At 49.4% G+C, this 26,609-nt stretch overlaps 3 protein-coding genes across 3 annotated transcripts; 1 reads left to right on the forward strand and 2 right to left on the reverse strand.

Moving 5' to 3' along the window:
- The first annotated feature begins 89 nt into the window (after positions 1-89).
- On the forward strand, positions 90-10,598 carry Ift46 (intraflagellar transport 46). Its single transcript, XM_051155720.1, has 10 exons — positions 90-146; positions 984-1,117; positions 2,398-2,472; positions 2,624-2,717; positions 3,260-3,388; positions 5,839-5,960; positions 6,548-6,614; positions 9,634-9,694; positions 9,964-10,049; positions 10,404-10,598. Exons 1-10 carry the CDS (start codon positions 90-92, stop codon positions 10,497-10,499), a joined length of 921 nt encoding a protein of 306 aa, XP_051011677.1. The 3' UTR covers positions 10,500-10,598.
- A 2,527-nt stretch (positions 10,599-13,125) lies between these two features.
- Positions 13,126-18,088, reverse strand: Tmem25 (transmembrane protein 25). The gene is made up of 8 exons (XM_051156321.1): positions 17,975-18,088; positions 17,428-17,739; positions 15,884-16,174; positions 15,558-15,689; positions 15,058-15,088; positions 14,786-14,886; positions 14,564-14,650; positions 13,126-14,445 (listed from the first exon to the last, which is right to left on the reverse strand). Exons 1-8 carry the CDS (start codon positions 18,042-18,044, stop codon positions 14,372-14,374), a joined length of 1,098 nt encoding a protein of 365 aa, XP_051012278.1. The 5' UTR covers positions 18,045-18,088; the 3' UTR covers positions 13,126-14,371.
- Positions 18,089-18,747: 659 nt separating this feature from the next.
- On the reverse strand, positions 18,748-22,381 carry Ttc36 (tetratricopeptide repeat domain 36). The gene is made up of 3 exons (XM_051156319.1): positions 22,102-22,381; positions 20,688-20,876; positions 18,748-19,094 (listed from the first exon to the last, which is right to left on the reverse strand). The coding sequence occupies exons 1-3, from the start codon at positions 22,208-22,210 to the stop codon at positions 18,832-18,834; spliced, it is 561 nt and encodes a 186-aa protein (XP_051012276.1). The 5' UTR covers positions 22,211-22,381; the 3' UTR covers positions 18,748-18,831.
- Between the last annotated feature and the right edge of the window lie 4,228 nt (positions 22,382-26,609).

Consider the following 26,609-nt stretch of genomic DNA (forward strand, 5'->3'; position numbering starts at 1 on the left):
AGAACAAAGCAGCCTGTAACCTGAAATAGAACGTATAGTCACTGCGCCTAACTGACAGGGGATGGGACTGTGGACAAACCAGAAACACCATGAAGGAGATAGCACCGTGCAAAAACAGGAAGCCCCTGCTCTGCCCTGCTGCTGGTGTGAGTCCAGGCTCTGGCTGATGATGTCTTGTATTCTGCTGCTGTTTTCCGGCACCTTGCTCTGAGCATTCTTGCAAATTCGATGCTAGGCTTCTCTTCTGCATCTTTCCTTACTCCCCAAATAATCCCAAGTTGTTACCCCTTTCCAATATTTATTTATCTTATTTTTAGAACTGCATGTGTGCATGTGAGTGCAGGTGCCCATAGAGGCCAGAAGAGAGCAGGTTCTATTGAGCTGGAGTTATAGAAGGAGAGGTGGTGAGCTGCCTGGTGTGGGTTTTAGGAACCAAATTTCCAGTCCCCTTCTAGAGCAGAATGTGCTTTTAGCCACTGAGCTGTCTCCCTAGCCGCCTTCTGATTTATTTTATCCTTGATTATGTGTAAATGTGTGTGTGTCGGGGGCGTATACAAACGTTAGCACAGGTGCCCTCAGGGTCCAGCAGGATCCCCTGGAATTGGAGTTCCAGACAGCTGTGAGCCACCTGACATGGGTGATGGGGATGGAATTTGGGTGCCCTTAACTGCTGAGCCATTTCTCCAGCTCCACTACCCTTTTCTAAATTTTAGGTAATGAAGCTTCTGGATAGAGTTTATGCATAGCTTCCAAGATCAAGTAGGTCCCTAAGTAGAAGTTGGGTAGAATTTGTGCCGTTTCTAGTGGAGGATTACAGTCGAAGAACACGGAGATCCGACTTAGCAGGAGAAAGTTCTCAGGCCCTGGTGACCGGGTGGCAGAGGTCTGCGGCCACTGTGAGGATGGTGCAGAGTCAGGGATAGCAACTGGAGTTTTCTGTATGTAACGGCTTCTCCTCCTCTGTCCTCCTCTCCTCTGCCCAGGAGAAGAAGAAGCCCTCACAACTGACACCGCAGCGGGGCTTCAGTGAAAATGATGATGACGACGACGATGACTCATCTGAGACTGATTCCGATGACGATGATGACGATGAGGAGCATGGAGCGCCTCTGGAAGGGTAGCAAGGACCCTGTGCCAAAGGGGACATCCTTCAGGGTGGCAGTAGAAGGACTTATCTGGGAGCAGGTTACAGCATCTTTTGATGTCCTCTACTTAGGATTTTCTCCTATCTCAGGAGCCTAGCATTGTGGGTTTTCATTTCTTCCTGGCTCCCCTGCCCCATCTGTCCCTGTGATGTCACTTGAATTATCTGTTACATTTGTAGGCTCAGCAAATACACTGGGTTAACCTAACACATTGCCTCTGCCTTCAAGGAGCTCCCAGGTTGAAAAAGAGGAAATATACTTGTGCATATTTTAAGGCATACATGCACTTGAGCTTTTCCGTTCTAGGCTGAGACCCTTCCTGGACAGAGAGAGGAGCTTCAGGGGCCTCGCACTGAGGCAAGGTTCTTGAGTGATGTTAAGTACACGATGTAACAAGACTTGTCTTACTCTGTCACAGTGAGTCATGAGTCACCCCTGTAGGTTACAATCAACAAGTATTCGGCAGGCCACCCACTTCCGCAGCAGATACAGCTCAGTGCCTAGATATGTGAGGCCCCAGGTTGTATTTATGTAATTAGGAGCATGCACACACACAAAATAAATCATTTTTAAAATGTATAAATAGATTTAGTGTCACTGGACACGGTGGCACAGACACTCAGCTAAAACAGGAGTATTGTAAGCTTGTGACCAGCAGGAGCTTTACAACAAGCCCCAATCCCAGAATACTCAAGGGTTGGGTGAGATGGCTCAGGGCGCAGGCACCTGCCGCCACGCCTGAAGACCTGGTTCATTCTTGGGACCCTTATGGTTGGAGGAAAGAACTCACCCCCTCAGCTTTTCTCTCTGTTCCCTCACACACCATGGCGTCCTCTCCCTCCATATGCAAACACTGGCATGTGTCCTTACACATGTGTGCAAAGCATCGCATTCATTCACCACGCATGTACATATACACATACGCACTTAAAGATTTTCAAAAGTTGTGTTGTGGGGCCCAGAGAGATGGCTCAGCAGTTAAAAGCACTGGCTGCTCTTACCAAGGACCTGCATTCGATTCCTAGCACCCACATGGCAGCTCACAATTGCAACTCCGTACACATTATTTTTTAAAAAGGCTCATGGGTTTTCGGCAGTTGCTTTGTAAGCCACCAGGAAAGTAGGAGGTGGCAGGGGCAGAGAGTAGGTTCGGAGTCACATCCCTGTGGTCCAAATGACCCATGGGCTGGCCAGGGCCTGCCTCCTGTGCTCCTCAAGGATCTCTTTGACCTGCCTGTGTCTCCTTCCCCAGAGCCTACGATCCTGCAGACTACGAGCATCTACCAGTGTCAGCGGAGATCAAGGAACTCTTTGAGTACATCAGCCGGTAAGCATGCGGGCCACCTCCTGTCCCCACCTCCGCCTGCCTTCCTCATCCTTTGCACTCTCTAGCCTGAAGCAACATCAAGTTCCTTTGGGGTAAATTGTCAAGTGGCATTTTCTGACTGTGCCCACCTTCCGTCAACTGTCCCTTGCAGGTACACGCCTCAGTTGATCGATCTGGACCACAAACTGAAACCTTTCATTCCTGATTTCATCCCAGCTGTTGGGGATATTGATGCATTTTTAAAGGTACAGACTGTGCATCCTAAGAATGATTCCTCTGTGGTTTGTTCCAGCTCCTCTATTCTGATAGTTCCTCTACTTTCTCTGATGAGCGTTGGCAGCATTAATAGTCCTCTTTGCATTGGAATTTTGTTTGTTTGTATTTTCAAGACATGGTTTCTATGTGTAGCCTTGGCTGTCCTGGACTCACTTTGTAGACCAGGCTGGCTTCAAACTCACAGAGATCCTCCTGCCTCTGCCTCCGCAAGTGCTAGGATTACAGATGTGTGCTGTCATGCCCAGCCCAGCTGCACTGGAGTTCTTAACCTTGTCGTCTCCTCCAGATGCCACTCACTGTGTTCTGTGATACAGTATTACGTGTTTGTCTCCTAGTTAGCCATGAATTTAGCCCCATGTATATGCTCCATACATCATGTGAGCTCATTCTCAATAGGACTTACTCCAGAGTAATAGGCGGGCATGTTTCCAGCAGCTTCCAGGAAACAAGCCCTGGCTCTGCTGTGGCTCTCCCAGTCCCTCTCAGTGCTCTTCACCTTTCTGTGAACCAGGTGCCACGGCCTGATGGAAAGCCTGACCACCTCGGCCTCTTGATGTTAGATGAACCATCTACGAAGCAGTCGGACCCCACTGTGCTCTCCCTGTGGTTAACAGAGAATTCCAAGCAGCACAACATCACGGTGAGCTGCTGGTCTAGAGCAGGGCCAGGTCAGAGACTCGCCTGCCGGTCGTCTTCAGTTGGCCTCTGCCTATTAAAGGGGGGTGGAGTGGGGCACGCCTGTAATCCCAGCACACCGGGAGGCAGAGGCAGGTGGAGGCTAGCCTGTGAGGCTAGCCTGACCTACAAAGTGAGTCCAGACAGCCAAGGCTACACAGAGAAACCGTGGCTCAGGAAAAAAAAACAAAACAAAACAAACAAACCCAACGACCCCCCAAAAAAGGTGTGTGTGTGTATGGCTTCAGGCCAGCCTGGGTTTTAGTGATGGCTTATTAACATATAAGTTACATGCCATGAGAGTTACACATGCACGCACGCACACACACTATGTGTATGGGTGTTTTGTTCACCTGTATGTCTGTGCATCGTATGGATTCATTGCCCATGGAAGCCAGAAGCAAGCATCTGATCCTATTGTAGAAAATAAAAAGGCTACTGATACTTATTATTAATACCTATAATATTACAGCGGTTATTATTAACCCACTACCATATCAATAAGACACCGACACCTGGCAGAATTTTATATAAATCATACTTCACCTGAGGCTGGGCAGATATTAACCCCCTAAGCTAGCTGGGCTCCTCCCCATCCATAACTCCATAAACACCTGCACACGCTTCTCGTCTGGGCTGCTTCTCTCCCTCACCGCCTCAGAGTGAACTCCGCCCCGCCACGTGGTCTCTCCATGCTAACCCATAGCAGTCTGCTTCCTTCTCTTTACATACCTGTCTCTCCCCTCCCCCAACTTTGGGCATACCTAGTTGCTGCCCTGCTCAGGTGTAGGCATTTTATTGATCGAACAGGGATTATTTGGAAGCAGGGTTGAACAGCAACATTTGGGGTATATGGTAGTCTGGTCTTAAGAGACAGCAAGCTGGGGGCTGGAGATGTGGCTCAGAGGTTAAGAGCACTGGCTGCTCTTCCAGAGGTCCTGAGTTCAATTCCCACCAACCACATGGTGGCTCACAACCATCTATAATGTGATCTGGTGCCCTCTTCTGGTGTCCAGGTGTATGTGCAGGCAGAGCACTGTATACATAATAATAAATAAATATCTTTTAAAAAAAAAAGACAGCAAACTGACCTCAGGGAGCAAAATAATTAACAAATACAAAGCACCAGACCTTTTAAAAAATCTAATTAAAAAGTCTACTTTAAAAAAAACTATGTATAGTAAGAACAATTATGAAACAGTTATAAAAACTAATAGGTAAAATTTAATATATGTAATGTATTTGGCTTTGAAGAAAATATTATTTATCCTATCTAGGTGAGTCTAAAGTTTTGTATCTAAATTATTTTCTATCATATCCTGTATCTACCAACCTAAAAACATCTATCTGGGCCTTAAACCATTTTCTTAACTCCTAAGCAACCAAGTTTAATTGTAAAACTGTTAACTAGTCTTCAATCCCATCAGAGACTTGAGAGGGAAATAATATTACCTAAGTATGTAGGAACTGCAGGCAAGTAGCTTCCAAAACTATAAAGATGACAGAGCCTGTTTGCTGCCTGGACAGTCACCCAAAATCTCTATACTGTTGGAGCATCATCTTCAGCCTTCCGGCCCAGCATAACTGACAGACATATTGTGGGGCAGAGACGTCAGCCTGCGTCCAAGTCTCGTCCATTTTCAGATAGCATATAGTCTGCAGACAGAATAGTGGCATTACCTTTTGCCCAGTGGCTAGCTTGCCATATTTGAAGCCATCTCCTTATGGCGGTTCTTTGATGCCTGTCATCTTCTTTGAGATAAGGCTGTGGGCACTGCCAGGAGTTGACTTGTCTAGCCAACAAAGCCTTAAATTAGCAAAAATATCTGAGGCTTTTGAAGATCTCTATCATTGAATATACAAACATCTTTATGTTGCTAAATCAGAACAAGATTGCGTAGAGTTAAAATATAACTCTTTTGCAGAGATATATTTTTATTGAGATAGTGTTTCTATGTGCGCTGCTTTGGATTTGTTTTGTAGATTAGGCTGGCCCTCGAGCTCATAAGGAACCTATCTGTCATCTTTGTTTCCCAAGCTTTAGGATCAAAGGCATGTATTTAATCAATTAAATTATTTTAATTAAATTACAGAATTAATTATTTTACACTAGTCATTTATTTAGTGCTAGCTATATACCCAAGACCACCTACCCAGGGGTGATACAGCCCATTGTGTGCTGGGTCCTCCCACATCAATCATCAACCGAGGAAATACTCCAGTCTTGTCCATAGAGCAGATTAATAGAGACAATTCCTCCACTGCAGCCTCCACTTCCCAGATGACTTCAGCTTGTGTCAGCTTGACACAAAACAATACCACACGTACACACAAACCCCAAACGATCAACACAGTTAAACAAAATAATGGGTTTCATTATAATTATCTATATCACCGTTCTCCTTATTTTTCTAGCAACATGTGAAAGTAAAGAGCCTGGAGGATGCAGAAAAGAATCCCAAAGCCATTGACACCTGGATTGAGAGCATCTCTGAGTTACACCGCTCTAAGCCTCCTGCGACTGTGCACTACACCAGGTCATGATAACTACAGGTCACTATGTAGCCTTGGCTGGCCTTCAGTCCATAGTCTTCCTGCGTCTCTGCCTCTTGCATGACTTCACCACTGTAGTTTACAGAAACTGTCACCATGTGTGACCTTTGCTCCTGAGGAAAGGCCAAAACCTGGGGGTAAATTGGATCAACCTGAGGTCCTAAAAAACGTACTTCATTTGCAATAGGGAAATCGGCAGTTGCTGGCACAGATTGCAGATGCAAAGATGAGAGCTTTGGTTACTTAGCTGGCTACTTCAAACCATGCCCTGAGTGGGGAAGTCGTGGCGCACGTCTTTAATCAGAGCACTCGGGAGGCAGAGGCAGGTGGATTGCTGTGAGTTCGAGGCCAGCCTGGTCTACAAAGTGAGTCCAGGATGGCCAAGGCTACACAGAGAAACCCTGTCTCGAAAAAACAAAACAAAACAAAACAAACAAACCATGCCCTGGTCAATTTGGTTTTCCATTCTAGGTTCTGCTGAATCCCTGGTGTGCCCAGGGAGGACCTAGTGCCGAGGCGGCTGGAGTCATTGGTCAGTGACTCCTCTTCATATTTACCTCCTCACTTTTAGGCCCATGCCTGACATTGACACGCTGATGCAGGAGTGGTCCCCCGAGCTTGAAGAGCTCTTAGGAAAGGTGAGTGGGAAGGAGCAGGAGTGAGTGTGCACCCAGCTAGGGCCAGTGCTTCCCTCTTCCCATGTTGCTGCCGCCCGTGTTATGTGTATTTTTCAATGGAACTGGAACCCATGACAGATATATGCACGTCGTAAAGCTTGATCATCTTGCCATCTGAACACACTTATGTAACCGTCACTTAGATTAGTAAACAATACACTGCAGGCCTTTCAGAAATCCCTTTTGCTCTCCACTGTCCTGTATTTTCTTTAAATTAAACAGCTCTTCCCCTTACCCGCCTCCGTTTAACTGGAGAGTGAACCTAAGCCCTCATGCAGCGTAGACACGTGCCCTACCGCGGAGCTCATGATGCTATAATCCCTCTGAGCACACTCTTGTGTCATCTTCTCTACATGACAGGAGACTTACCAAGTTGTTCTGTGTCTTGTTATCCATTTCGTAAGTGAGTTGCATACTGTCCTTAAGTTGGTGCAGATGACAGCTGTCTGTCCTGTGATGGGCATGTGCACAGGTCCCGGTTTGCCTGTATCTCAGTGATGCCTCTGGGACATTTGTAAGCATAGACCACCTGCACTGTTGCTTCAGATGCCACTTTCTCTAGAGTGAGGTTTACATTAGTCTAAGAAGCTGATGTCTTGTTTATAATTGCCAAGATATTTAATATTTATCTATTCCTCCATCCATCTATTTTCTGTCTTCCTGTCAGTCTATCTGACAACTATCTATTTCCTGGAAATTACACACCAAGGGCTTCCTGTATATTAGGCAAATTCTTTACCAATTGAGCTACATTCTTTGTCCTGAACTCTAATTTTTATAGTGAGAGAAAGAAATTGAGCAGACCATTGTTGTTTTGGTTTCAGAGACAGGCTCTCACTGCGTGTCCAATCTGAAAGTGACTGTATAGCCCAGGTTGGCCTCCAGCCCATGGCTCTCCTGCTTAACCTCCTGAGTGCTGGGAGTGCAAGCCTGAGGCACCACACCCAAGCGAAACCAAGACTGTCTTTTTTTTCCACTAGCATAGAAATTGAGAGCTTGCATTATGGCACACACATTCATATACAGGTGCCTGCTGATCCTTTCTCCAAGTCATCTTTCTTATCCCTCTGTCCTGCATCCCTCCGTGTTTGTAGCTTGCCCCCAGTAAACTCCCTCCCACTTTGTTAGTATGTGTACTGTCGTCCTTCCCACCCTCCTGGAAGCCCTCATTTCCCCTTTTTTCTTTTCTTTCTTTCTTTCTTTCTTTTTTTTTTTGTTTTTTGAGACAGGGTTTCTCTGTGTAGCCTTGGCTGTCCTGGACCCGCTTTGTAGACCAGGCTGGCCTCGAACTCACAGCAATCCACCTGCCTCTGCCTCCCAAGTGCTGGGATTATAGGCGTGCACCACCACGTCTGGCTCATTTCCCCTTTTCAAGGGCTCCTTCCTTGTTTCCTCTTCCAACACTTATACTTACATAAATGCTTATTAAAAAAAATTAAAAGCGGGCTGGAGAGATGGCTCAGGGGTTCTTCCAAAGGTCCTGAGTTCAATTCCCAGCAACCACATGGTGGCTCACAACCATCGATAATGAGATCTGGTGCCCTCTTCTAGCCTGCAGGCACACATGCAGGCAGACTACTGTATACATAATAAATAAATCTTTTTAAAAAATTAAAAGCTAGAGACTGCATATGTATTTGTCTTTCCATTTTCTTGTGCATTTAATTTCATCTTTCTCTATGGCAAAAATGAATCTGTATCGGTGTCCCATTTTCATTACCGAGCAGTCTGTGGACAGACATCTAGACTGAATCTGTTTCCTTGCAATTGTGACTAGAGCAGCAATAAGCCTGGGTGAGTGGGCGTCTCTGTAGTAGGCATCCTTGGGGCATGTGCTCAGGGTGGTGGGGCTGAGTCATGCACACAGCATTCTGTTTTTAGGTTTTTGAGAGATCTCCATGCTGATTTCTAAAGTGGCTGTCCCACCACCATCTTCCCCTACCTCCCTGCCGCGCTTGTGGTCACTGGTTTTCCTGATAATAGCCAGTCTGACTTGAGTAGACAGAGCCAAAGTGATTTTATTCTGCTTTCCTTAGCCATCGAGGAAGTGAATTTGGCTTGACTTTTGTGCAGCGATCGAATGTCCCTCTTTACAAGTAGATATCTGGTTTTTGCCAGCACTATTTAATGCACAGGCTCCTCTTCCAGTGTGCATTTCTTTCTTTTTTTTTTTTTTGGTTTTTTGAGACAGGGTTTCTCAGTGTAGCCTTGGCCATTGGCCATCCTGGACTCACTTTGTAGACCAGCTGGCCTCGAACTCACAGCGATCCGCCTGCCTCTGCCTCCCGAGTGCTGGGATTAAAGGCGTGCGCCACCACGCCCGGCTTTCAGTGTGCATTTCTTACACCCTTTTTTTTTTTTAAACCCTTTTGGTCTACACTCTCTCGTGTGGCAGGACTGTATTGTCTTTGTCACTATGGCTCTGTAGTATAGTTTGAGGTGAGGTAATGTGATACCTCTGTCTGTGGTCTTTGTGTTTAGGATCACTTTGACTACTTTGACTGTCTGTGTTCTTTGTGTTTCCATATGGATTTTAGAAATGTCCTCTCTGGTTCCGTGAAGAATGTCGTTGGAATTTTGATAGGGATTGCATTGAATCTGAATATTATATCCACTAGTGTAGCCATTTTCACATTATTACTTATAATTGTGAGGGGAGTGTAGACATGCCATGGTGTGCATGTGGAGGTCAAAGGAAACTTTGTGGAGTTGGTCTCTCCTTCCACCTCAGGGGATTGAACTCAGGCTATGAGGTTTGCAAGGCAAACGTTTCACCCACTAGTAGCAGTATATATTTGTAATGACTGAGCCATCTTTCCAGTCTCTTTGTTTGTTTTTGACAGTCTAGTCTGAAACTATGTAGACCAGGCTACCCTGGAACTCATAGAGATCTGTCTATGAGCTAGTTCTGTCTCCCAAGTGTTGGGATTAAAGAGCCCACTGAACCTTTTGGCTATGGTTCATCCTATGTCCCTTTCAGGTGAGCCTGCCCACGGTAGAGATCGACTGTAGCCTGGCCGAGTACATTGACATGATCTGTGGTAAGCTCCTCCCCCACCCTCTGCAGCCCTGTCTCTGGCAGCTTGGTTCTAGGCCTTTGACATGGCTTGCTGATCCCTGCACAGTAGTGTCTCAGTTTATAATCTTCACTGGAAGCCAGGTGTGCTATTGACAGCCCTCTAGGGTGGTGTTGGGGTTGAGTATTGAAGTCCAAAATAACATGTCCCATTTGGGAGGGGACTGGCATCATAAAGAGAAGTGCGCCCAGTTGCAGGGCGCTTGTTTCTATCCTTGAGCTCCTCTGTTGCAGCTCTCCTGGACATCCCCTTCTACAAGAGCCGGATCCAGTCCCTCCACCTGCTCTTTTCCCTCTACTCAGAATTCAAGAACTCCCAGGTGAGACAAGAGTGCGGTCACCGGAGTTGTTCAGGGCGGCTGGGATTGGGCTCTCTTCTGGGTCGCCATTCCCTTCCTGTGATCAGGTGAGCAGCAGAAGTGGCTGGGGCGGGCCTCAGATGGAGCTTAGTGAGGACCGTATACAGAGGCAAAGGGCCTCATGGATGCCAGCAGGAAGACTGAGCTGGAACTCATGGTGTAGCCTAGGCTAGCTTTGGACTCCCAGTGATCCTCCTGCCTCAGCCTCTCAACTGCCGGAATTACAGGCCTATGCCGCCATGCTCACTTTAGCTTAAAGAGGGGTTTTAAAGTGGTCCTCCTTGTTAAAATGGTGTCCCCTCCCCTTTCTTGCAGCATTTTAAAGCTCTCGCTGAAGGGAAGAAAGCATTCACCCCTCCCCCCAACTCTGCCTCCCAGGCTGGGGATGCAGATTCACTAACTTTCATCTGAGCCACCTCCCAGGGCTGTGCTTGCTTTAAAATCACACGAAGACAACGACGTTTTCTGTTGGCAGCTTAACACTGGCCTGCTCCACACCTGGGCTCCAGCAACTCGAGCCCTGCTGCCTTGTCTTCGAGAACAACACACATTTGCCCGAGTTCCACCCGCCTGGAGGAAGGAAGTACCCACACTGCTGTGGGCATTTGAATTGGAAGAACTGGCTTTCTGAGAGCCACAGGACACAGGTTGGGGGAGGAGCTTCTGAAGACACTCTTGAGTTAACTGAAATTGATTTTACGCACAGAATGTTCTGTCAGGTTGTGATAGAATACATACTGGCTTTCACTTATGGCTCCTGGCTCTTCACTCACCCAGAGTGGTCTAGAGTTCACTCTGTAGCCAGGAGCCAGTTGTGGGAACTCCTAACTTACTACTGGTTGTTAAGCACAGGCAAGAGCTTGTGGCCCTGGGGAGCCTGCTGTGGTGGTGTCAGGAGCTGGGCTGTTTAAGTCGGGTAGAAGTAAAGGAGGCTGGATTCCAGAAATATTTTGGAGTGATATCAGCCGCTTTCCAGCCAGGAAACCTGAAACCATTCTAGTTGTTTTTAATAAAGGACTTTTTTTTTTTTTTTTTTGAGACAGGGTTTCTCTATGTAACCCTGGCTGTCCTGGCCTCAGTTTGTCCACCAGGCTGGCCTCAAACTCACAGAGATCTGCGTGCCTCTGCCTCTGCCTCCCTGAGTGCTGGGATTAAAGGTGTGCGCCACCACGCCTGACCTAATAAAGGACATTTTAACACAAGGAGCTGGCAAAATGGCACAGCAGGTAAAAGTGCTTGCCAAAAGGCATGGCCACCTGAGTTCGATCCCTGGCACTCACATGGTGGAAGAGAGAACTACCAAAACGTGTCTTCTGGCAGCCACGTGCACTTGTATGAATGCTCCAGAGCGCACACAAGCACACACACACATAATTCATGGGAAACCAGTACAACAGACAGGAGGATGGAGAGGTGGCAGTGCGTGTTAACTAAAGGTCGGTTCTAGGACAGGAGGTGCCTGTGGCTAGATGATGAGGGCAAAGGAGGGCTGCAGAGCCTCAGCCAGCACTGCAGGGACCTTGAGCACGGTTGTTGCTTCCTCTCCCATCCCCTCACCTCCACGGCAGACACCAGTGCTCCCATCCGCTCGCCTCCACAGCAGACACCAGTGCTCCCATCTCCTCGCCTCCACGGCAGACACCAGTGCTCCCATCCCCTCGCCTCCATGACAGACACCAGTGCAGGCCAGGAATCGGGATCCAGCCGCACAAGAATGAAGAATTTTCCTTTGTCTATTTGGAAGCTCTGAGCCCTGTCCTCTGGAATTTTTATGGGGACCTCATTGCACAGGCTTGCTTGATTCCAGGACAAATATGTAGAAATAAGACTAGACCCAGAGAATATGATCTATTGCTAAGATGCTGGGAAGGGAAACCCAGCCACACCCCTCTGTTTGATCCTTCAGGAGTCCCTCCTCCCTGAGAGACATGCCTGGTGGTAGACTCGACATGGGAGATGGAGAGAAAGGCAGCCAAGATAACTTGGAGGTATTTTGGGCTTAAGCAACTGAATAAGTAATGGAGCCACATGCTGATGGGGAGGAAGTGGGGCCACGGCGAATTGGAGAGAAAGCTCCAGTGTCAGCTGGACCGACACACGTGTCTTACGACTCCAACCAGCTGTGATCATGTCAGGCTGGAGGCTGTGTTGCTGCCTCACTCTGACATGTGGCCAGGTGTTCTGCTGTCTCATGTTAGCATTGGTATTTACCTCATGAGGGGCGGTGTGTTATGACAGGAGCTCAGGTGCTCCATTAGGTTTTCAGGGGACAGACCACCTTGGCCACAGCTCTTAGGGTAGTTGATGTTCCACACTAAACTAATAGATGCTGAACTGTTGATCTTGGTAGGTGCACAGGTGCTTGCTGTGTGATTGAAAACTGTCATTTAATACAGAGAAGATTGGCATGGCCCCTACCCAGGGATGGCATGGCAGTTTGTGAAGTGCTCCGTATCGAGGAGGAGGAAGAGAAGGAAGGGAGGAAGGAGGAGGAAGAGGAAGAAGGGGAAGAAAGGGAAGAGAAAGGAAAAGCTACCATTTATGCACTGGCAAAGCACTTGTGTGGCACACACCAGGCCTGGCTTCCATCACCAGCACAGCAAAAAGAAAAAGAGGGAGTGGAGTTCATTTTAAACTTGGAAAGCCGGGGTGGTGGGGCATGGCTGTAATCTCAGCACTTGAGTGGTGGAGGCAGAAGGATCAGAACTTCTCATTTGCTCTGTCCATTACTGAATTCAAGGCTAGCCTAGACTACATGAGTCCCTGTTTCTTTTTTTTTTTTTTTTTTTTCCAAGACAGGGTTTTTCTGTGTAGCCTTGGCTGTCTGGACTCACTTTGTAGACCAGGCTGGCTTTGAACTCACAGTGATCCACTTGCCTCTGCCTCCCAAGTGCTGGGATTAAACCGTGCACCACCACCGCCTGGCTATGAGTCCCTGTTTTAAAAAACACAAAAAATAAATTTTGAAGAAACATATTTATTCAGCCCTGGTATGGTTTTTTTTTTTTTTTTTTTTTTTTTAAGACAGGGTTTCTCTGTAGCCTTGGCTGTCCTGGACTTGCTTTGTAGACCAGGCTGGCCTCAAACTCACAGCGATCTGCCTGCCTCTGCCTCCCAAGTGCTGGGATTAAAGGCGTGCAGCCCTGTTCTAACCAGTGAGAAAGATTACAAAACAAGATACCAAGAAGGGAAAATATACTCTGTGCTCTGTTCCCCAATCATTTTCCTGATGCTTTTTGGAAAGTATTCTTAGCTCTTTGGAGCTCTGTGGACTGCCCCTTTCTCTGTCCCCCATAAAACTTCTGGCACTGCTGAGCTACATGCCCGCTGACCATCCCCTGAAGAACAGGGCGGGGCAGCTGCATGGTGCGAGAGACATGCAGAGAGGGAGTCCATCCACCCTGAGTGCTCAAAACAACACAGTGAGTTGCTGAAGGCCAAACATAGGGACCCCAAGAAGGCCCTGGGCCCCTCCTCTTTCCTGGGGAATGTGCTTAAAGTGCGAACACTTGTACAAAAAAAAAAAAAAAATGCATAGCTACATGCCATCCTGGAAGCCAGCAGACTTGTCACCTCTTTCTGCTCCTTTTGTGCTAACCCCAAAGGCTGGCATCTGGAGGCCCAGCCAATGGCCGTCTGATGCCCAGTGAAGAAGGCTAGTGTATGACCTGTGATGCCCAAGAGGAGGTGGGGACAAAAGGGCAGAAAGATACGCAGCAATAGGGCAAATCTGTGCTTGGCCAGGTCCCTGGGCAGGGGCTGGTTCCTGAGCAAAGAGCAGTTTGGTTCTATACAGTTAGCAGGGGGCTAAGATTTCCCTGAGGGAACAGCTGCATAGCATAGGAAGGGCATCTGAGCTGTGCAGGGATCCTCCTGTTCCCCCACATAGGCACCCCTCTGTCTACTGCATGAGGTACAGAGGGTACTAGTGTGGGACATATAGTAGACTCATCTCTTAGATGTTGGGTGACATCTGTACACAGCTGGCCAGATTCCATCTGCCTGGGCCAGGTTATTACATGCAGAGGCCCAAACGGAGTGAGCACAAGGGGCTTAGTTCTGGCCAATGGTCTTGCCAAGGGTACCCATGCCCTGCAGGTTTAGGGTGCAATGGAATACACATGCATGACCCAGAGGGCACCCCCACTGGGAGGGCCAGGTGGCAGTGGCATGGCTTCTTCATGGTCGCACATGGCCAGGCAGAGGAAAGCTTGGAGGAGGCATTGGGGTGGGAACTCCGGGGAGGCCATAGGCCACCTGGACCTCACGCCTCATCCTCAAGCTCAGAGCCAGATCTCATCACTGCTTACGCTGGACACTCGGTAGATGTAGCCCAACATTGGGAGACGGATGAAGCCTGCAGGCCAGAGATGCTTAGTAACTGTGGTTCTGCTCCCAGCACTCAGGGGCATTGGGTATAAGTGGAGGGGTGGGAAGAGGAGGTAAGGGGAGAACAACAGGTCTCTGCTTAGTACCTCGGCTGGTGAGGAGACCACCCGCCTCCGCTTCTAGTAGCTCTGGACGGCTGCTATGCTGAGCCATTGGCCGCTCTGTGGCTTTCCCTGTGGATGACAAAGGGGGTGGTGCCCAGGGCAGGGCTTGGCCTAATGGGACAGGTCTCCTCCTAAGCACCAGCCAGCATCTCTCTTAGAAGTCCTGAACATTAAGTGCAGGGACAGAACCCGTCCCAGACATACCTCTGAGATCTGGAGTGAGGTCATTGAGCTGAAGGTTGGACGGGAGGGACATGTTCTCTCGCGGCAAGCGCACGTTATTCAGTTTCAGGTTATTGGAGTCACTAGAGGATAGACAAAGGCTAAGACAGACTCTGGTAGCAGCAGGCATGCAGTCTGCTTTGAGACTCAATCCAGACCTCCCAGAAGCCCCAGGTCACCACCTGTCCGTTCATCTAAAGTCTACTTCCTTGCAGTTTAGTTTAGCCCATCTGCTCAGCCCCAGGAAGCATTACCTAGATATCAGGGATGGACGCCGAGAGGGACCTGAGGACAGAGAAGCCATTTCACAGAGTCAGTGTCACCTCCCATGCTTTCAGATTCAAGACTTTTTTTTTTTTTTTTTTTTTTTTCGAGACAGGGTTTCTCTGTGTTAGCCTTGGCCATCCTAGACTCACTTTGTAGACCAGGCTGGCCTCGAACTCACAGCGATCCGCCTGCCTCTGCCTCCCGAATGCTGGGATTAAAGGCATGCGCCACCACGCCCGGCCAGACTCAAAACTCTTGAGCCAAGATTCTCTCAAATGCCCAGTCCTGGCCCTGGCACCAGAGACAGCTTTCCAGTACCTGTCTCTGCTGCCCGCAAAGCATGCAGGCTCACCCACAGCCACTCCCTGCAAGTGCTCTGCCACATGTCAGCAAGGGCTGGCTCTGCTCTGCCCACCTCTGCCTGCCCACCCCCCAACCTGACTGTTACTCTTCCACCACCCTCAGCCTTCACTGCCTCTGGCCCTACCTTTGGTTTTCTTCTCTTTCCTGCAGACGAGGCAGGCCACCAAGGTACTGAACCCCACTAGAGTGCCCAAGGCAAGCCCTCCAGCCACAACGATGCCCAGCAGTGGCACTTCTACTCGGGTGGCCAGGAGCCCTGCAGATTGTCCACTGGTTAGTTTCCACGTGGGCCAGTACCCCCAACCCTGACATGCCATAGGTCCAACTGCTCTCTCCTTGCCCAGGGTGGCTGGGGAGGACTCACCCATGAGAACCGCCCTCAGGACAAGTCCTCCCTTTCCACTCCAGGACCATGCACCCACCTAAGGGTTTGCTGGGCCGGCTACTCACCTGGAGCTGGAAGTGAGGCACTGGTGACGCCCACGTCATTGGTGGCCACCACTGAGAGGTTGTGCGCCAAACTGCGCAGCTGCAGCTGCACGGTGTGGTTGGTGAGCCAGGGATAATTCTGAGCATCCAGCACCAGGAAGTCAGAAGCATTGACAGTCACTGGCCCATCCTGGTCAATCCAGGTGACATTGGCAGGTGGGTTGGCCCGTACCAGGGCAAATAGGACAACCAGAAGGCCTGGGCCCTGAGCTTCCTGGTACTTGGCTCCAACATGCGCAATCTCTGGTTTAACTTGAGCAGAGCAGAGAATAATATGATCTTATTATAATCCTTCAGTCTGGCCCTTTCCCCCCCAAATGTGGGTGGGAGTGAGGGCCTGGGCCTCTCCACAGAATAGTAAGAATAGGCAGCTGAGCCTGCTGGCGCATTATCAGTTCACAGTGACTAAGAGTAGAAAGCCAGGGACTGGGGGTGTGGCTCAATCAGTAGAGTACTTGCCTACCATGTCCAAAGCCCTGGGTTTAATACCTAACAAAGCATAAAACCAGGTGTGCTGGTACCTGTGATACATGCCCATGACATCAGCATTCTGGAAGTGGAGGCAGGGGGATTTCCAGTTCTGAGCCACTCATATATGTAAGCAAGAATCTGTAAATTAAAAATCTGGGCTAGAAGGTGGGCGTGGTGGCGCACGCCTTTAATCCCAGCACCAGGGAGGCAGAGGCAGGCAGATCACTGTGAGTTCCAGGCCAGCCTGGTCTACAAAGCAAGTCAAGGACAGCCAAGGCTAACACAGAGAAACCCTGTTTTGAAAAACAAAACAAAAAACCTGGGCTGGGGATGTAGCTCAGCTGGTAGAGTGCTTGCCTACCATGTGCAAAGTCCTGGGTTCAGTCCTCAAACCACACAAAACAGGCATAGTGGCGCATGCCTATGAGCTCAGCACTAGGGAGGCAGAAGCAGGAAGGTCAGAAGTTCAAAGTCAGTCTTGGCTACTTAATAAACTTGAAAAAAAGGTCTCAAAGTATACAAATAAAAAGAAGTAGAGCCAGGTGTGGTGGTGCAGGCCTTTAATCCTAAGTGAGGCAGAGGCAGGCAGGCAGAACTCTGTGAGTTCCCAGACTGAGTTCCAGGACAGCCAGGGCTGCACAGGGCTACTGCTCCGTCTCTGAAAGCCAAGGGGAGGGAGGGAGGAAAAAAAAGAGTAGAAAGCCAGACAGACAGACTTTGGGCAGACTGCCTTAGCCTGTTTGTACCTCACTATCTCATTTGTAAACTAGAGATGAAAATAGAAACCCCCTCATAAGATCAATGATGGTAAAGTAAGCTAAGCGCTTAATGTTTGTGAATGCTCTGGTAAAGCTAAATGTGTCAATACATGACAGTAATCTCATCACCAGGGAGGCTGAGGCAGGAGGCATGCAAGTTTGAGGCCAGCCTAGGCTACATAGTAAGACTGTCTCAAAACAAAACACACAAAACTCAGAAACTGTTTTGCTGGGGGTCCAGGAATGCCTCTCCCTGCCCGCCTCAGGGACACTTACATTGAACATTGAGGATCACAGAGGCATTGGCTGACCGGCCATTCCCTGGGTCCTGCAGGGAACAGTTAAGCTCATGCTGGGACCGCTGGGCAGTGACAGTGAAAGTGCTGGTACCTCCAGAGAAGGCTCCCCCGCCCACACTCAGCAGTCTTGAGGTGGTGGCCTCCTGTAGCTGTCCATCCAGGTACCAGGCTAACCGGGGAGTGGCAGAACCCCCTGCCACCCGACAGGTGAAGGCATGGCGCTCATTCTCCCGAAGTGCTCTCTCAGCCCAGGTCTGACCATCAATTTGTGGTGCCAGCTCCCCTTGACCTGAAACACAACCGGCAGCCTCTGGGAGGGGCCTGGAGAGACCAGGGTGAGGTCCAGTTACAGAGAGCCAGCAGGCCAAAAGACAAGGCAGCTGGCTTCTCTCACCAGGGCCTGGATGGACCCGTGGTAGGGAAGTGGGGATAGGGGAACCTGGAGTGGGTGTCTTGAGAGGAAATGAGAGCAAGGAGGGCTCTGGCCCCTTAAATGTTTGGCCAAAGGATGAACAGGGGTGTACCTGAACTCAAGAGGGCTGGCAGGAGCAGCAGTGTGTGCCGGAGGGTAGCTTGGCTTAGAGGCAACTCCATGGTGATCAGGGACTGGCCTCCAGGCTGCTGAGAGAAAGGTACCAGCTAGGTAGGCCTAGCAATTCCTGCAAGAATTTACCGTGCACTGATATAGCCTGGCCCACAATGGCCAAGACACAGGCAGGAACAGGCTCAATCAGCAACACTCAAAGGAAGAGACCTCGGAGCACACACAGAAGCCAGCACTTGACAGTAGATGACCAACCACTAACAGACCATCACAGACACACACACACACACACACAGAGACACACAGACACACATACACAGAGAGACACACAGACACACACACAGCCGGTCCACGGTCCACACGTGCCCTTCCCCTTCCCCCAAGGAATTGTCCTTCTCCTGACCCGGTTCCCTCCTTGCTGGGAAGCCTTGGCTCTCCCTCCCATCTCTCGCCGTGCACCCCTTTCCTAGCCTCAGCGGCTCAGATAGACCTCGGCCTAGCAAGACAGCATCGCGGATCCTGAGGGTTGCTGGAGCATCCCGCTTTCGGGGCAGCTCACCTAGCTCCCTCTTGGAGCAGCGCCCCAGCAATTGCTCAGGACAGCTGCGCACCGCAGTCCGCTGCAAGGGCGGGGCCCGCGCCAGGCAGGACCAATCGTTGCCCGAGCACGCGCAGGTGGCCGCTCCAGCCCCGCCCTGTCCCGCCCGCGCCGGGGTCCCACTGTGAGGCTGGCTAGTGAGCTAGCGGACACAAAGCAGACGCAGCCGGGGAGTCCGGAAGTTTTATTGGGTCCCGGTTGGGTCAGAGTTCCCCTCTCCTTCATCCGGCCGGCCGCGCTCAGCGCCCGTTTGTAGGAGCGCGCAGCTGCCCCATCATGTCCGCCAGCATGCGGTTGCACAGCGCGGCATACGGATTGAGCAGCACCAGCTGGCGCCGCGCGAACGGGCTGCCCAGTCGTGCCGCCTGCTCGAAGTCCCTGCGGGCGTCGTCGTCACGGCCCTGAAATCGCGCCAGCAGCCCGCGCTGCACGAAGCTCTGGCGGGCAGCGCGACCCCGGCCGCCGCTCAACGTCACCGCGCGCTCCAAGTCCTCCAGGGCGCCTGCGGGCCGACAGGGAGAGGGCGTGGGGTCAGCCGGGGTGCGGACATCCCAGCCCCAGCCCACTCGCGGAGCAGCCCATCCCCACTATTCACAAGCCGCTTTCCTGCAGCAGACTTTTGAGGGACAACGGGATTATTATTCCTAACACGAAGATGAAGGGTCGAAAGGCTTGGGGTCTGGCCAAGGGCAGAGCTGAGATCAAAGTCCAAGGTTTGCCCTGGCCTTGTTCCTGGTATGTTCTACCACAGATGCACCCAAACGTGAATGTTGCCTTAGAGGATTTAGTCACTGTGTGAGTGAACCTACCAACTGCCAAATAACTGTAGTTCACACAAGTTGCCTAGCACCTACTGTATGCCTGGTGGCCCACTCTGACCCCTACAGTGCAAAAACCTATCGTTAGCTACACAACTGTTTCCCGTGGTGAAGTCAGTCTCCTTTTTTCCAAAGCCTATGAAAGCAGCGCCCTTCCATTTTCTCCTTCATTATCTCCCTGGTCTTCACTACTGTGTATCTAGTTTCATTGGAAGAAGGCCGTGGAGCCAGAGCTGGCTGCACTGTTTTATTTTTGTGATTCTCAGAGGAGCGTACTTGGCTTGAGTCTCACCAACAGCCTATTATAGCAGACAAGCCTGCAAAAGGAGCTCTTGGGGTATCTTCTACTGCCATCGCAATGAGGTACAAACGCTCTAGTTTAGATTCTAGGAACACCCCTCCAACTAGTCCTATCTACCACGTAGTTTGCTACCAGGCCTCTGGCTTACACTTTCATATTCACCTGGCCTCCACCCCTAGTACTGTTCCCTCTGGCCCATGCTCCCCATGCCAGCTACAGAAACCTGAATATATCAGGTTTGATCTGGTTCACTTTCCTTACCCAGACCAAATCCCTGAGTGACAACCACCTTCTCAATCTAACATTTTTATTTTGTCACCCGTGGGTCTCCGTCCACATCTTCAGGGCTCAGCCTCCCCTCTTCCCACAGGGCCTGCTCCAGCCAGCCAGGAGATCCGAAGCTCCCAGTGCTAGGCATGCTTTCTAGGCCCCTAGAGACAGTATCAACCAATTCCTCATCTTTCAGCACTCGCTCTGTCCGGTGCTGTACCTGATTATGAACTCCCTGGGGAGTCCTGGATTTAGAGCCCCACCGCCTGAGATGGAGGATAGAGGGTGGGGGACAGGGGAGCTCCCCCACCTCTGTGTGCTTCCTTCATCTCTAAAATGGAATGACAACACATACCTTTTTGGGTGATCGTGAGGATTGTTACTCTGGCCTAGCTGAGTGCATAATGCCCGGTCCACAGTAACTGCTATGTAAATGGTTTGTCCTTGTGCCCTCTGCTTTTAGCCTACTGCTTCCTAAAGGTTCTTAATTGCTCCTTAACTCCATGAGCAGAATACAGCTCCTGATTCTCGCACTAGTCTCCTGAAGCTAGGAGAACCCACACCGTCTTGGATCTTTATAGGTAAGAACACAGGTGCCAGGGAGGTTAGTGTCTCTGCTCCTCTGCTCTCAGCCCACAGCCAACTTAGCTCTGCCCTTCATGGGATGTGTCCTTTCTGTAGAGGCTCTCTGATGTCTTCCCCTCACCTGCCACGTCCCCCTGGAGCCGCCGGGCTTGGGCCCGGTTGTTGTAGGCTGAGGCTCTCTCGGGTAGCAGGGAAATGGCTTCACCAAACCTCTGCAGGGCTGTGTGGAGGTCCCCAGCTTCAGCTGCCCTCACTCCCTGCAACTCCAGGGCCTTGGACTGCTCCAACTGTGCTTGAGGGAAGACTCCATCTGCACCAGGGAAGAAATGAGGTAGGGACAAGTATACTCAGGAAAGGAAATGAAAAGCCACCTTGGGTTTTGGCATTATACCTGAACCAAAGCTGACTAGGTGTGAGTCACAGCAGAGGTGACTTGCAGGGCCATGGAGGGATAGAAGTAGCTGGGGAGGTCAGTGAGCCCGGCAGTAGGAGGCACTTGGGAGGCAGAGGCAGGCAGATCGCTGTGAGTTTGAGGCCAGCCTGGTCTACAAAGTGAGTCCAGGACAGCCAAGGCTACACAGAGAAACCGTCTCGAAAAAACAAAAAACAAAACAACTACAACATTACCTTGGGGATTTGCACTGGCTAAGAGACCTGAGAAAAGGCTGCCCTGGTGGTGCACGCCTTGCAGATCCCTTTTTTTAATTTATTTTTTTGGTTTTTCGAGACGGAGTCTCTCTGTGTTAGCCTTGGCTGTCCTGGGCCAGCCTGGTCTAGAGTGAGTTCCAGGACAGCTAAGGCTACACAGAGAAACCATCTTGAAAAACAGAGAGGGAGGGAGACTGGACAGCTCCCCTTTTGTGCTCCGGCACCTTGCTCTACACCACAGCCTCAGGTTTGAACCCTGTGGCCTCGCCTCATTTTCATTTTACGCATGGCTTCTGACACAAAGGCCACCATAACCACCCCAGGTTGTGAAAAATCACTCCAAATCTGTCCTTCAGTTTTTCTCAGCCGTAAACTTCACGCCTGCCTGCAGAAGCAAGGCCCCCAAACATCTTCATTATCAGGCCATGGGTCACACTGTTCCTCTGGAAGATCTAGCTCAGCACCTGGCTTATAATAGTGCTTGACAAACGAGGCTCTGCCTGTTATGTCAAGATGGGCCAACTGGGCTACCACAATGCCACTCTGTCTTCCATCCTTGCTGGGGGGTGGGGAAAGTATGTGTGACCTCCCTGATGTCAAAGATCTGGCATCCGTTTCAGTCAGTCATCACAGTTAAGCCTGGGTTAATGGGAACTTAGTGGTTTAGAGTATGAGGCCGACTGAGACAAAGTCTGGCCAGCCTTCCCTTGGCAGAGTGACTCCTGCCAAGGCCTGGCCTATGCAAATTCAGAGGAGCTCTCTGACTTCAATCTGACATAACCTGTAAGGGAGGAATGAGGGGTACAGCCTCACCATGTCCTGCGGGACCTTAGGGGCCTGCCAGCTAGCCTATGGGGAGCTAGATGCCAATGCCAACAAAGGCTTACCTTCATCAGCTGTCTCTGCTTCTCCCAGGTCCAACCCAACAACGTCTCCAAATGGAGCATCAGGGTTGAAGATGGCCTGGAGCACCGCCTGGTCATTTGGAGTCCCCATGGTGCTCAGCTCCAAAGTCCCAAACAGTAACTCAGGGTATAAGGGAAGATGGTGGGGACAGGGTAGAGCCTCCAGCTCACAGCTGCTGTGAATGGAGGAGGTTGTTTGGGAACGGCCCCTAAGTAGGGTGTCTTCCAATCCTTGGTTCAGCCTCAGTGGTCAAGGTTAATGACCTGGCCTGGTGGCTTTTCAGCATTTCTCAACTGAACCCCCACCCCCAACACAGAATAAACACACCCTGCTTCAGCCTTAAGGTGGAGTGGATCATGGAAGGGACCAATATGCTTTCATTTTATATTAGTCTGTTTAAAAAACACTACTTAACCTATTAGAGGAGGTAGACAGTAGTGAAGACCCTCTATGCAGAAGCTGTGAGGTCCTGGACACACAGGACATCCGGCAAGGGAAGCAGCTGCATGATTCCATCTTAAAGGGGGGGGGGGAGTTGGGAGGCCCTGGGTAACCCATTCCCAACTCCTCCCTTCCCCACCTCCACCAAGGCCAAAAGGAAGCTCAGCCAAGTGCAGCAATAAACTTGACATGTTTATTAATTAAACTATCACTTAAATAAAAAAAAGTGCATAGAAAATAAACATGTTTAAAAACTCCTTTTTTTTTTTTACAACTATGTACACTTTTTACTTTTACATTCAGTCTTTCGTAGAGAGCTTTCAGCATTATTATTTTTTGAACTATTAAAGTATTTTTTCCTTCATCCCTGTCTCAGGGAGTTAACACTGATGGACTTTAGACACATTTTCCTTTTCCCCCCCATTTGTCTCTAACCAGAAGCTTGGAAGAACACAAGGGAAAAAAAAAAAAAAAGGAAACAAAACAAAAAACCCCCAAAAGATCTGTTATACATGATACAGTTGCTGAGAAATGTTACTCTAGAAATGAAGCTTGTCATTGTTCAGCTCGTGAAACAATTATTTAACTACCTGTATTTGCTAAGGAGACTGTTAAAAGCTCAAGAAAAGAAACACCACAAGTCTATTTTCTTGGTTGAAAGACAGAACTAGTGTACCTCAGAACAAGATACCAGAAAGCACAGAACACAATTTCCCCTAAATGCAGGTGGTAACCCGAACATTCATAACCGGGAGTAGAGAAACGAGGAGTACAGGTACCGACTGGCACATTCACAGGCAGGAAGAACCAGGTGACACCATCTCTGCATTGCACTCTGATCTTGGGGACGGGCATCTGTTATCCCTTTGTGGTTTGGGGTTCCCGTTAGGAATCAGAGGCACCAGGAACCTGACATTTTCCTGCCTCGACTAGCAACTGTAACACAATCCTTATCTATAGTGTTAAGAGACGTAAAAGCCATGACTGAGCTAGGCTTTGTTACAATGGTGCATTCCTATATTAGTTCCTATATATATATTTATATTTATTTGAAAGCCAAAACAAACAAAACAAAAAGGGTTGCAAGTTTTCTGAGTGTGAGACTTGACTGGTATTCATGATTCGGCACAAAACTATCTGCTCAATAACTTTGTATTGCTTTAAAATGAAGGAAAGGAAACGTAAAATTACACCCAGCCCTTTGCAATGACCCGCTTTTCCTTAAAAACAACAACAACAACAAAAAACAACTTGGTTTCTATGAAAAAGAATCCCAAATCCAATAAAAGTTAACATCTGATGAGGCTCTGACCTTTAGTATTTTCAGGTATTTGATTGAGCGTCAGTCCTTTATAAAGATACATTCATTAAAAGATTTTTTAACGTGTTTTTCATTTTTTAGTTTTTTTTTTCTTTTTCTTTTTAAATCAAGGTTGCTGCATGGTGCTCATTGGATTGGCCGGGGGTGGGGTAGGGTGGGGGTGTTGATGTTGACAGAGGTGAGCTGGGTCCCGGCAAAGGAGTTTGAGTTGAAAACCTAAGAAGTGCCAGGGCTTCCTCCTTAATTGTGATTGGTCTAAAAACAGTGGGGGGCTGTGCTGGACATGGTGGGCAGCAATGAAGGAGCCCAGGGACCAAGTTCCAGGCAAAGGGTCAGCGCCATGCAGCTATTCTGGCTACACAGTTGTCACTGGCCACCAGAAAATGCAGCCACAACAGGTTCTAGCAGCAAAGCCGAAGTGAGTTGGCTCTCCGAGAACCTACGAGGTCCACAGCTGTCAGTCCTGGGCATGTGGGCTGCCCCTCGGGGGATTCTTGGGAATGACCCAGCGCAAGTCCTCAACCTGCACTTCTGGGCGGAGGTTCTCTTGGTCACTTTCAAGATGAAGTCAGACGTGTTTTGGAGACAGACATGCCTTTGTTTTGTTGCCTTCCTTCCCTCTAGTGGGGACTCTGGCTTATCCCCCAAGTTGCTGGCAGGTATGCTTGCATTTTGGCAATGGACTCAAGGCTGAACTGAAAGAGGGGTTTCTTGTTTCTGTGGTGGACAGTGGTTGGGAAGGCAAGGCAAACCATCTGCAGCTGGCAGGAGGAGGAAAGGTGGGTTCCCCCTGTCCTTAGGGATTGGGGTTGTAGAAAGAGGATGAGGAAGGGGCTCACAGTACAGCATAGCCTAGCAGGGCATAACTAGGTCTGTTAGCTGAGTTTCCCCCACCCTCTGACTGGCCTTTGGGTCTCTCTCAAGATGAATGCATGACCCATCAGTGCATTAATCGTTTCAGTAACAAATGCAGCTTAAATTTTTTTCATTAAAAAAAATAGGAATACAAGGATTTACAAAAAAACCTCACACAGTGCAATAAGAAAGAAACCAGACACTAGTGGAACCCCTCGGGCCACTGCATCTTGTTCATGGGCAAAGGAGGGCGGGAGGTGAGGCCTGGGTAGAGTGCTTTCCCCAGTCCCCTGCTGGCACTTCTCCATGATGACAAGAACATCTCTGCCATCCTGGCCACAGTGCTGGGCTTCCCACACAACAGTGGAAACAGTGACAATGTTCCAGCAAAGCCACCAGACAAAGTTCTTAAGGTCACGGAAGAAAAGGGAGCCCAAGACGGAAGGCACAGCAGAGCCACGAGTCCTGGCAGAGTTCTGGGCTGCATCATATTGCTTTGCTGACTTCCGTAAGAGAAAGAGTGCCCCGCCCTCCACTCAGACTACGCTACCCTGAAACCTTGTGACGGGTGCAGAGATCTGCTTGATCGTGAGTGGTCATACTGTGCTTCAGGTTCAATATGCCGCCACCCCTGGGGCGGGGGGCAGAGGTGGTCAGTGGGTTCTCTGCATGTACAAGGACATGGTGGGCAGAGAAGGAAAAGGAGATGGTCAATGAGGCAGACAGGGATGTCAAGCTTCCAACTTGTTGGCTGCTAACTCTGAAGGAGATAGGTGAGGGAACTGGAGCACGCTGCTCGGCATTCTGGAGCTGATCCAGAGGCGAGAGGAGGGGCAGTGCAGCAAAGAGGAAGAAAAACTGGTGTGCCAAGGTACTGAAACCTCATTCCTTGGCCAATGAGGGCAGTGGCCTAATGGAGCGGGTGACCTTCCTTCTCCATTACAGTAAAGAGCAGACACGGGGAACATTGTGTTAATGGGCACGAACGAGCTACACATGAAACAACAGAAAGTACACCTTCCAGGGGGAAGCTGGGCAGGAAAAACCAGGCTTTGTGTGGACAGATGAATAATTTCTCTAACTTCATCCTATGAAAATAAAAAAATCATTAAAAACCGATCTTTTAAATTAGGATAATACCACGGTTTAAAAAATAGCCTTGTCATAAGTGCTTCTCCCTATGAAGTGCTTCGCATAGAAAAATATACAAAATATATTTACATCTATAAAACCTTAAATAGTAAACTGTAAACAGAACAGAGTAAAATCCAATGACTTAATTTAACAGGTTCAAGACACTATCCTGGGGGAAGAGAGAAACATTTGTTGCTGTTTGTCCATATCCTAAGGAGCAATCAGGGCAGTAGTGTCATTAGATCTGCTCAGCCACAGGCTGCACACAGGCGGCAGAGGGCACTCAGCACACATGCTCTAGTCCCCCAAGTCTGGGGCCTTGAAATCTGATTAGTGTTCTTGCAGCTGGACACTGACCATTTAGAAACTCATCTTCCTATGTCGAAGAAAGGGAAAAGTAGGCATGTCCTCGGAAGGGGCTGGGGCTGTCCTGGTTATTGTACTCCGACTATTTAAGTAATCTTTAGCCTCTCTTGGTTTAAAAGAAATCTTGCTACACATATCTCTTTAAAACTCTCAATGGAGCTTTACAAGATCTCCCAATTCTGTCTGGTTATAGCCAATGGCTCCTGTCCACTTCCCCACCTGGAGTGGTTACAGGCTCAGGGACTTTCTGTAGGCACTTCCTATACCCAACAGGCAGTGTCCTTGAGTAGGGAGGCGTGCCCTGCTACCCAGAAAAAAGAATGGGAAAGCAGCAGATGAAAGATGGAGGAGGGGAGAAGGGAGTAAAGAGAA

Source organism: Acomys russatus, chromosome 14 (genome assembly GCF_903995435.1).
Source record: "Acomys russatus chromosome 14, mAcoRus1.1, whole genome shotgun sequence".
Taxonomy (NCBI): Eukaryota; Metazoa; Chordata; class Mammalia; order Rodentia; family Muridae; genus Acomys; species Acomys russatus.

What these genes read in the sequence shown, in the direction of transcription:
- Ift46 (XM_051155720.1), top strand. Translation starts at nt 90, where the DNA reads ATGAAGGAGATAGCACCGTGCAAAAACAGGAAGCCCCTGCTCTGCCCT. An exon ending in CTCTTTGAGTACATCAGCCG is followed by an intron (nt 2,473 to 2,623) that starts GTAAGCATGCGG and finishes TGTCCCTTGCAG; the next exon opens with GTACACGCCTCAGTTGATCG. An exon ending in ATATTGATGCATTTTTAAAG is followed by an intron (nt 2,718 to 3,259) that starts GTACAGACTGTG and finishes TCTGTGAACCAG; the next exon opens with GTGCCACGGCCTGATGGAAA.
- Tmem25 (XM_051156321.1), bottom strand. Translation starts at nt 18,044, where the DNA reads ATGGAGTTGCCTCTAAGCCAAGCTACCCTCCGGCACACACTGCTGCTC. An exon ending in TGCCTCACTTCCAGCTCCAG is followed by an intron (nt 15,690 to 15,883) that starts GTGAGTAGCCGG and finishes GACAATCTGCAG; the next exon opens with GGCTCCTGGCCACCCGAGTA. An exon ending in TGGTCTCCTCACCAGCCGAG is followed by an intron (nt 14,446 to 14,563) that starts GTACTAAGCAGA and finishes TCTGGCCTGCAG; the next exon opens with GCTTCATCCGTCTCCCAATG.
- Ttc36 (XM_051156319.1), bottom strand. Translation starts at nt 22,210, where the DNA reads ATGGGGACTCCAAATGACCAGGCGGTGCTCCAGGCCATCTTCAACCCT. An exon ending in AGCAGAGACAGCTGATGAAG is followed by an intron (nt 20,877 to 22,101) that starts GTAAGCCTTTGT and finishes TCCCTGGTGCAG; the next exon opens with ATGGAGTCTTCCCTCAAGCA. An exon ending in GCTCCAGGGGGACGTGGCAG is followed by an intron (nt 19,095 to 20,687) that starts GTGAGGGGAAGA and finishes GTCGGCCCGCAG; the next exon opens with GCGCCCTGGAGGACTTGGAG.